Consider the following 10781-nt stretch of genomic DNA (forward strand, 5'->3'; position numbering starts at 1 on the left):
AACCTCAGCGCCTCCATGTCTGTCGGCTGCCTAGAGCGGCCCTGGGAGCTGGCTGGGATTGGCCGGGCGGCGGCGGAAGGGGCAGGGTGGGCGCAGCGCGCGCAATGGCGGGCCGGCGGGGAGCGCTGATCGTGCTGGAGGGAGTGGACCGGACCGGGAAGAGCACCCAGAGCCGGCGGCTGGTGGAGGCGCTGCGGGCACAGGGGCACCGCGCCGACCTCCTCCGCTTCCCCGGTACGGGGTGCCGGTGCCCGCGGGGGCTGGCGGGGGGACAGGGAGGAACGGCCGGGGCGTGCGGGGCCGCGTCTGAGGGCCTTGTGGTACCGCTGAGGAGAAGCTGCCGTCCCATAAACCCGCGTTGTCTGCGCCCCTGCTCTGCGCCCTTTCCCTCACAACCCACCCGCTCGTCTCTACAAAACTTATATTTTCGTGTTGCTCTTTTATTCCCCCTCACTTAATTTTTTGTGATTTGGGCCCCTAAACAGTCTGGGCTGCTGTAGGCAGTCACAGAGTAAAACTCGATGGACGCGCTTTGAGGCCAAATTAAATGTGTTGCAAGCCTTATAACAACCTGCTTTAAGCTGGTAATGCTTATTTAAAAAGTTAAACTGTTTATCTGTTTATGCTTTCGTGTTTACCAGCCACAAGAAAATTACCTTCACTTTGGGAACACAAAGTCCGCCTGCACAACAGTTTAAAATTTATTGACACAAATGTATGCTTTTAAACTGTGGTTAAGGCAATTGTTTTCAGCGTTCATCGGTTTATCCACTCCCACCAGCACAAGTTTCTCGCTCCAGGTTTTGCGAGGCTGCTTTACAAGCTGATTTAGGTACAGACAGTGAAGAGATGCTGCCAAATTAACGTATGCTGTGATTAAGTTACAAAAGACATACCCATCATTAACCAATCGACATGGTCGATGCTTTCTGACCACCTGCAAAACGAGGGGTTATTTTTCAAGTTTTAGATCCTTCTGCATGACAAGAGGGAGACAGAAGATTAAGTGACACATTGTTTAGAAGCAGAGTGCTTAGTTTAATAATTAACAGATGTATTGTAAGTAAGACACTAAACAGCTATAGCTAACATCTGATAAACGCTGATAAAATAAAGAATGACGCTTAACGGTGTAATTGACTCTGCTGTTAAGTTTATTTATCTGTTTATCCAGCATGTTGGACGCAGGGAGGATCTTCCCTCTAACCAAGTGCACACGTGATTCACGTTTCTCGGTATTTATTACAGACACTAATTGCACTTTCATTTGTTTCAACCGCTTAGTTCATGCATTAAACACAGATTATTTCCATAACCACGCCCTTTGTTGAAAGTCCTGTTTTGATATTTGAGTCTCTTCACATGGGGTCTCTTCGTGCTCTGTGCCTCTTGGATGACACGTGCTGGCTCCTTGACCTGGTTTCTTGAGCGTGTGTGTTGTTCTGTGTTACTGCACAGCAAAAGTCACATAGCTCTTTCTTCATCTAGTGGAACATCCCTCTTTCCGAGCTTGCAAACCAGGAACATTCTGCTTTGCCTCTTGTCCAATCTCTGCAGCTCTTGTTTCTCTACGAATATTCTGTTGCTTTAGGTCTAGTCTTGTTACATTAGGCCTGGTCTTGTTACAATACTTTTGTTCTTATCAGTACATCCAGCCCTGGAGCCCTCCAACCTGTGACAGATGTACCCCTTTCCTCAGACAGACCTGTGACAGACAGACCAACTCCCTCCCACCGGTGACAGACAGACAAACCTTCTCCACTATCAGACAGACTCATTTCCCACAGGCTCTCTCCCCACTCTGGACAGACTAAGTTCTACATGAGACAGACAAACAAACCCCCATTGCAGACAGAGTGACCTCCCACCCGTGACAGACGGACGCCCCTTTGGTGAGAGCGGCTCAGAGCAGCGTCTGCTCCTTGTCCCCTTGTATCTTCCAGAGCGAACCACGGAGATCGGGCAGCTGATCAGCTCCTACCTGCTGAAGGAGAAGAACCTGGAGGATCACACTGTTCACCTGCTCTTCTCCGCCAACCGCTGGGAACATGTGTAAACACCTTTGCTCAGTTGTAAAAACAAAACGCGCGGCGCTGATCCCCCCCGCGGTTTTAGCTCGCAGTGGGTACAGGAGGTACGAGAGTATGACCCTGTTTAGTAAGGGGAACATAGCTGGAAGTGGCTTTGGATTTAACCTTAGATCACATCACACTGTTTGGTGTTTTGAAATCATTAGGTGGGATATTTCAGAGCCCCTGCTGGGTTCAAGAACTGGGGGGGCTGAGACTGTACCAGCCCAGTCTGTGAATTTACTTTCTTTGCTGAATGGAGAGACCTGCTCAGCATGGGCGTCTGTGCAAGGACAAGTTAAGGAATCATGTCCAAACGATGCTGGAAGTGGCTGCCTGAGCTTTTGGCTCCCGAGTCTTTGCTTGTGGAGCCAGGGAAATCGGCGCTGGCCATTACTTTCACCTGGAAAGCTCCATTGCAAAATGTTTTCATTTTTAAAAAGAAGCGTTGCTGACTCTGCCGTAGTGGCGGTGCTGAGGAGACTGGGAAAGCTGCGAGAACAAGTGTCATTGTTGTGAATAAAGGACGCTTTTCTCTGACAGGGTGTATCACAAATCTGCTGCACTGCTTGAAGTAGGAAGAGGAAGGGAAGGTTATTTGTCTGTTAGAAGACAGAATACACATAGCTATTATCCACCATCAGCAGCACAGATAACCCTGACACTACTAATGATCACTGTTAAGGATGACTTAGATTAACACTGCCCTGGTGAGTCCTTTAGATGAACTCCTTTCATTTGTATCGCTATAAAGGAGTGTAACTTTATATATTTTTTTCTCCCCCATGGGTTTCAGACCGTTGATGAAAGAGAAACTGCATCAAGGGACTACGCTTGTGGTTGACAGATACGCCTTTTCTGGAGTGGCCTTCACGAGCGCCAAGGAGGTGAGTGAGCCCCTCGCTGTGTTTGGGGAGGCGGCTCCAGTTGGAGGGCTGGCCAGTGTTCTGGGGAAATGAAATGGAGAGATGGAAGTTCCAGCTCAGGTATTGACATGGTTTGTTTGCCAGAGTCCAGCCCTTCCCCAGAAAGGGCAGAGAAACTAATTCAGTGACGTTTTGTGAATCTGGACAGACTCCTGGTTGTTGGGAAGCCTGTTTGACTCTAGAGAATGATGATGCGAGTTGACTTGAGATTCTCCACGCTTGCTCTGGCTGCTGGCACATACATTTGTAAAGAATAACAGAACCACATACATTAGAAGGGACCTGTGGAGGTCACGAAGCCCAAGCTCCTGCTCCAGAGTAGCTCTAATGCAGGCTGGCTGCTCGGCACCGTATCCAGCCAAGGTCTGAGCAGCTTCAGGGCTGCAAATCCACCTTTCTGGGCTCTTCTTTCAGTGTTCGTTCACCTTCACAGTAAAAATTATTTTCTTCATTTAGCCTGAATTTCTCACGTTCCCGCTTGTGCCTCTTGTGTCTGCTCTCGGGAGCAGTCAGCTCTGTGTGCCGCCCTTTGGGTCACTCTGCGCAGCTCTGACATCCTCCAGAGTCCCGTGTTTGTTCCTGTGCTCCGAGGAGCTGTCCTGGAACATCACCCAGCTCTCCAGGTCCTCTTTGTTTTCCACGTGGGTTTCCCAGGACATCCAGCTCTGAGGTCACTAATACATAGAAATCTGCTCTCCTGAAGTCCACGCGGGCACTTCTCTTTGTCTTGTTGACTCCTCTCCAGATTTGAAGCCACCATCTCATGTTTGCTGCAGCCAAGGCTGCTCTTGACCTTCACATCTTGGACCAGTTCTTTCTTGCTTGTGAGTAACAAATCCAGGAGGGCACCCCGTCGCTGGCTCTTAGAGAAGTTTGTTTTCTGCAGGTTTCCCACAGTGAAGACTCAGATTCCAGAAATTCCTCTAAAAAAGGTAATTTATTCCCAAGGTGCAGTGTAGAGCAGCTCGAGCTGGTGCCTCCTGGAGAGGGACCCTCAGCAGGAAAAGACTTGGACAATTCTACCCCCCAGTCCCAGCCCCAGTCTCAGTTCCAAATTTAGAGTTTGGGGGCTCCCTGTTCTTCACTGATCTCTGCATTTTCATGAGGTGGATGTCAGTCCAAGTCCTGACCTTCAGATGCTGTTTGGCACCTGCAGCTGAGGAAAATCAGTTCTTGGCACCAGCGAGAACATTCTTCTGTCAGGCCCGTCCTGTCCCTTCACTGATCTCCAGGCCGCAGCTCCCCTGGTCTTCCAGCTTGAAGACTCTGAGGCCTTTTTTACACAATGAAAAAGAAATTCCAAAGTTTCACAGCTTGAAGAAGTTCTGCTGAGCAAACTTACTTAGCATAAGTGAGTTCTATACAAGCAGTTTCTGACCAAGTTCTACCAGAAGCAGCACAGCCAATAATTCCCTAAGCTCAGGCGGTCTGTGCCCCAATGGCTTATTGATTGCCATGCCAAGAATTTCTTCATCATGCTCTAGAAACCTGGATTGCTTCTGTGTTTGCAAAGAGCAGATTTATTTTAGTTACCTTGCTACCGGGGGATCTCGGATGCAGCACCTGAGCTCCCGGGCAGAGGGGATGCAAGCAGAGATGCAGGCGTTGCAGAATTCAGCCCTGGTGGAAGATCAACAAGTCTGCTTGTTTCAGCCTGCGTGTGGGGATTCACTCAGGCACAGTTTACCACACTGCTTTGACCTGTGCCTGCAGTGATATCTAAAATCAGCAATGATGTGTGATAAGGTGCCTTTATGACTCCTATCACAGGCCCACTATCTAAACACAGAGGTCCTACTTGTGATTTACATGTTTTTCCATCCCCCAGCTGCAGTCTCTTGGGCGTATTTACAGTTCTTACCGTTCTTCCGCTATTCCTGCACAGCCTCCATTATCGTATCATCCCCCAGATGTTTCTCCCTGGCCTCCCACCTTCAGTTCTCTGCAGATCAAACCTTCCCCTGATGTACCCAGTTCAGAGATCTCCTCCCTGGCCCTGTACCTGTTGGTACAGACACTCTGGTCCTACTTTGTCAGGTGAATCCCATTCACAAAATCCCAGGCTGGTTGGGGTTGAAGGGATCTCTGTAGACCCCCAGCCCAGCCCTGCTCACGCAGGGTCACAGAGCAGATCACACAGGTGGGTCCAGGCGGGTTCGAATGTCTCAGAGAAGGAGACTCCACACCCGCTCTGGGCAGCCTGGGCCAGGCTCTGGCACCTCCCAGCAAACAAGTTTCTGCTCATGTTCAGATGGAGCCTCCTGTGTTTCAGTCTGTGCTCGTTGCCCCTCACCCTGGCGTTGGGCACCACTGAACAGAGTCTGGTCCATCCTCTGACACGCACCCTGAGCTATTGATCCCATTGATCAGATCCCTCTCAGCTTCTCTTCTCCAGCTCAACAGCCCCAGCTCTCTCAGCCTTTCCTCATCTGAAAGATGCTGCTCTGGAGCTGTTGACCCATAAAGAGCATCCTGTGGTTGTAGAAGCTGCACCCTGCCTGCTGTATCAGCCAGGAGCTGACTCACAGTCATCCCTGCCCAAGCCTTTCCCCGATCCCTGGAAGAATCAAGGAGATCCTTCCCCCCATGCCCTGCACCCACCTCCAGCACCCCGCAGTCACTCTGGACATGTTTAAAATCGCCCTCATGGCGTTGTCAGTGCCCGTGTGGATGAGCAGTAAGCAGACAAGCCTCAGTAGTCTCCCCACAATATTGTGGATTCATCTGTCCTGGTGGAAGTCTTGAAATCTGTCAACAAGATCCGGAAGTTCACAGAATCACAGAATGTTAGGGATTGGAAGGGACCTCAAAAGTTGGAAAGCTTTGTCTCTCTTGTGTCTAGGCTGAAGTTCCTGGGAAGGGTGGGTGTTTGAAAAGATGTCTCCATGGGCCCAGAAAGATCCACACACAAGCTGCGCCATGTTTGTATTTGGGAGCAGCTTTCTTCTGGACTGGTGACAGTCTTGGACTGATCACAGCTGTATGGGGACTCAGAAGGTGACTCAGTATTTAGTGCTGATGGGCTCTGCAGAAGAGATGTTAAAATCTCCAGCTCTCTCTGACTTCAGTAAGCTGAGAGGTGCAGAGCACTGAGCAAAACCTGGTCCCTGCAATTACCAGGACTGAATTCCCACATGGTAAGCTGGGATATATCCGTTTCAGTTTGTGCACCTGTGCTTAGTGTTTTGGGCTGTACCTCTGCTCCCTCTGTTCCTTCCCCACCCCACTCTCCAGCTAAATTCCTTCTTTCACGTTCCTTTCACCTCAAACTCGCCTGTCTTTTTTTGGGACAGAACTTCTGCCTGGACTGGTGCAAACAGCCAGACGTTGGACTCCCAAAGCCGGATCTGATCCTGTTTCTTCAGCTGAGCCCGGAAGAAGCAGCGGAACGAGGGAACTTTGGAAATGAACGTTACGAGAACAGCTCCTTCCAAGAGAAAGTCCTGCAGTCCTATTACCATCTGATGAAGGACAAGACGTTAAACTGGAAGGTGAGGGAAGAACGCTAACAGGCCTGTCACGGAGCAGGGTGGGGGTGTCTTGTGGCAGCTCCCAAATTGTGCCCTGTGCTCCTGGTCAGGGGGACACACTGGGTGTCAGCCAAGGGCACGGGGACCTGTGGCAGAGAGGACACTGCGCTGTCCCAGGACACCCTATAGGGCCATGTTGGGGTGGGGAGAAGATTTTTGAAAAGAACTTTCAGGAAATCATTCTCTTTCTTAAACTGACAAGCCTGGGTGGGCAGCAGCAGGACACATCCGTGCTCTTCCCCATCTCCGTTTGCTTCGGGTCTCGCAGCTTCTGCCGAGGAGCCTGGAATCGCTGCAGGTTTCTGGGGCCCTCCCTTAGCCATTATCCCCTCCCTTCTCACGGGGCCGCTCTACCTCAGTGTTTGCTGCCTCACTGTTTCCACAGGTCTCTCCAGATACATCATCTTTTTTTGTTCCACGCTTTTCCTTCTCACTCATCCCTTGGAGCTGTTTGCAGAGCGCTGCTTTATCCCAGAAGATAAAGCATTCTCTGTTTATCCTCTGTATATTAATAATCACCCAGGCTGAGGTTTTCTAGTGTGGGCATCCTTTTTACCATCTCCATCACCCTCCATCATGAAAAATGTGCAGCATCTTCTGTTTGTCCTGAAGCTGTCACGCAGACATAGGAGGACATGGGTTATGGATAAATTCCATAAGCTGGAGGTGCACACAGATGTACCATATGATCAGACTGCGCAAGGTAAAATTAATCCTTCACAGGTAAACAGGAATGTGTAACACAAAGGAGTTTTTGTGTACTGCCAGAACATGAAGGACCTAAAAGTACAACAATCACCAAACTAGGACTTTTATTCCAGTAAAAGCTATGGTAGGAAATTGCCTTTCCTACCTCACAAGTAATGGAAAAAATAGATTGATAGGAAACACGCACCCTAACACAAGAAAAACAAAAGGAATTAATTTAACAAAAATAAATGTGCGGTCATATGAGGCAATGTATAGTCCGTAAACTCTGATTTTTCCAGAGATTCCAGCAGCAAAACACATCTCTCTTATTATCTGTCATCTGTTATCTCTTCTGTTTTCTATCCATTCCTTGAAAGGTGTTTTCACATAAAGCAACACATCTGTTTAAAATACTCTGAAGTACAGATACATGTGAGAACAGATGATGAAGGGGTGTCCCTGAAACGAGCATAGAAAGGCCTTGAGATGCTGGAGCGAGTGGAGAGAAGGGAACGGAGCTGGTGAGGGGCTGGAGCACAAGTGTGATGGGAGCGGCTGAGGGAGCTGGGGGGTTCAGCTGGAGAACAGGAGCTGAGGGGAGACCTTCTGATCTCTGAACTGCCTGAAAGGAGCTTGGAGCCGGGGGGTCGGGCTCTGCTCCCCAGGAACAAGCGCCAGGAGCAGAGGAAACGGCCTCAAGTTGCGCCAGGGGAGGTTGAGGTTGGATGTGGGAACAATTTCTTCCCCAAAGGGCTGTGGGGCATCGGAACAGGCTGCCCAGGGCAGTGCTGGAGTCACCATCCCTGGAGGGTTGGACAGACGGACATGAGGTTCTCAGGACATGGGGCAGTGCCAGGGGTGGGGAACCATTTGACTTGATGATCCTGAGGGTCTCTTCCAACCAAATGTTTCTGTGGTTCTGCGATATCAAATCCTTCTTGACACTCGGCCACCCAGCAGCGATGCTGCTGTTCTGTAACCGTCACGCTGAGGAAAAGCAGCATTGTACAGCACAACCACCTTCACCGACCTCTGGCAGTGTTTAAAAACCCCGACAAATCTGAAATTGGACCATCACACAATGAATTTTCAGTGGTTCCTACAAACATGGGTGGAGTTCATTCTGAAGAACCACTGAAGGATCAATACCAGATGTTTCTGGGGACTGCAGTACAGGATGGAGAACAGTCCCCAAAGACTGTCAGCAAACAATACACAGCAGCAGCTTCTTCCATGTCCTTTCATCCAGCCCCACATCTACTGCATTAATGTCTATTCCTAAATAAACCACATTTTTCCAATTCCACTCCAGAAATAGCACACAGGAGGTGTCATTAGCTCCTTTCACTGTGAATTGTCACAGCAGTGTGTAACGGGGGGGAGCAGATAAAACAGCCAGGAGAGGTTTTCTCATTTGATGGTGTTAATTGAGGAACACGTTTCTGTGGTTTTTCTCATTTGATGGTGTTAATTGAGGAACACGTTTCTGTGGTTTTTCTCATTTGATGGTGTTAATTGAGGAACATGTTTCTGTGTTTTTCTCTTGCAAACAGACCATGGATGCTTCAAAGGGCATCGAAGACTTGCACAGAGAAATCAAGTCCATCGCGGAGGAAACCATGCGTGAGGTTCAGAATAAACCTTTGGGAGAACTCTGGAAATAAAACTCACCATTTGGATCTTCCCCGCTTGCATAACGACATCACCTGCCAGGAACTGCCGCGTAGACCCCATGTATTCTGGACCACCATAGTGCGGATATCCTCGTGGTTTTATCTGCTCTTCCCCTCTGGCCTGTGTAGTTCTTGCTGTATTTTATAAGTGAAAATGCGACAAGCATGTAACAAATTCCTCATTCAAACCCTCCCTAGGCCAAGGAGGAGCTGTTGTTGCAGCCCCAGTCCTGTCACGCAGGTGTGCGGGAGCCCAGGGTGCAGCAGCAACAGAATTCCCCATTCTGGGGAACTGCCTCTCTAGTCAAACACATCCCCTGTGCTGAAACCAGTTTGTAGAAGGCTTGCTAATAAATTACTATTTTTAACATTTTGCACAGGGCATTTCCCATCCCCCCTTTTGTTTTTTTTCAGTACGATCACTTATGTCCTAGAAGGATATGTGGGAGGTGAAACTGCTGTGGTTCAGGCACTAAATCCAGGGCGAGCGGTTTGCTAGAGCTGTGGGATGAAGGGAACGACAAGTCTGCTCCCCAGCTGATCAGTGAGAATGAGACAGAAACTGAGCTGCTGTGAGCAGGTGAGAGGCTGAAGTGGTTGTTGTAGCTGATTGAGAGCAAGGCCAGTTCGAAGGGTGAGCAGCACATACATTTCGACTGGTTGAGTCACACTTGTAACTCCCATACACAGAACCAAGTGGAATTTAAACAGCGCTGCCCAACCAGATCAGCTACGAGTTCCTAGCAGTAAAACTACAGTAAACTAGGATGTTAAATTGAATCATTTGCACTAATAAAGGGATGAGCAGCAGAATTCACATCTCTACCTGCTGGGCTATTAACCCTCCAGCAGCACGGACCGGGTTGATGGCCAATACAGAGACTAAATCCTGCTCTAATGCTTAGAGAGGCTGATTGAACTGATCCACTACCAGGGAGAGGAAGGGAAGTGTTTAAATCAAAATTGTTAATGCATCATCTGCTGCCTTCACTCTACAGGCACACAGCAGCTGGGAGCAGAAACTCCTGTGAAGGTGACCCCGAACTTCCAGCAACACTGGAAGATGATGGCCTGCAGAAGTCATTTAATTCATATTAGCTTTAGGCTCTTAACAAGCCAGAAATACCCGGTAAAATATTTAAGAAAGCTGAGCTTAGCTCTGTTATTGGGGTTGTGTTAACACGCAGGTAAAATCTTGTCTGGATGAGCTGTCCTTAACCACAAAAGCATGAAGATGAAATACGAGGTAACTCTTCTTGTGTACAAATCACGAAGAAGAAGTGTCCCAAGTGATTATCCCTCAACAGAAAGGACTGACCAACAGCAACAGAGGGTGCAGCCTCCTGCTTCAAGAGGTGCGATCTACCCTTCCACAGCAAAACATGAAAAGGGGTGATTGAATTGACTACGCTGAGTTCTGTACCGTTTGCTGCTGCCGAGCTGGGGTTTGGAAGGCTGGCTGGAGGCAGATACAATGGAAAGCTGTTGGGTAAATAGCTAAACAGCAGGCCTGCTGTCTTAAAGAAAGTAAGTTTCATTTTCTACCTACCAACGCCAAAACTTTTCAGCCTCTGCCTGGCTCTTTCCCCTCCATCTCAAAAGCAGACGTGGCAGAGAGTTGCCAAAAAAGCATGTCCTGTCCTGGAAGGGCTTGGGCTGTTGCAGAAGCAGAGAAGTGCTGTGTAGCTTAAAATTCAAGGAGCAGAATTGCTGTGGAAGTGTTTTTTTCCCTTTTCTGCCAGCCTGTCTGCAGGTGCTCACCTCTGGGGCAGGACCTTCAACTCAGCCGTCTCGAGCGGCCTCTTGTCCTATGGGATACACCAAAAGGGAGACAAAGTCACTATTGCACATTACTTAACTTTTGCTCCCATCTGCCTTCGTATTGCGCTAAAA

At 49.1% G+C, this 10781-nt stretch overlaps 1 protein-coding gene across 1 annotated transcript; it reads left to right on the plus strand.

Annotated features, from left to right (window-relative positions):
* The first annotated feature begins 72 nt into the window (after positions 1-72).
* On the plus strand, positions 73-10739 carry DTYMK (deoxythymidylate kinase). Its single transcript, XM_082056740.1, has 5 exons — positions 73-234; positions 1944-2052; positions 2866-2956; positions 6289-6486; positions 8769-10739. Exons 1-5 carry the CDS (start codon positions 105-107, stop codon positions 8877-8879), a joined length of 639 nt encoding a protein of 212 aa, XP_081912866.1. The 5' UTR covers positions 73-104; the 3' UTR covers positions 8880-10739.
* The last annotated feature ends 42 nt before the right edge of the window (positions 10740-10781 follow it).

This window comes from Streptopelia decaocto (genome assembly GCF_964273445.1).
Source record: "Streptopelia decaocto genome assembly, chromosome: 6".
Taxonomy (NCBI): Eukaryota; Metazoa; Chordata; class Aves; order Columbiformes; family Columbidae; genus Streptopelia; species Streptopelia decaocto.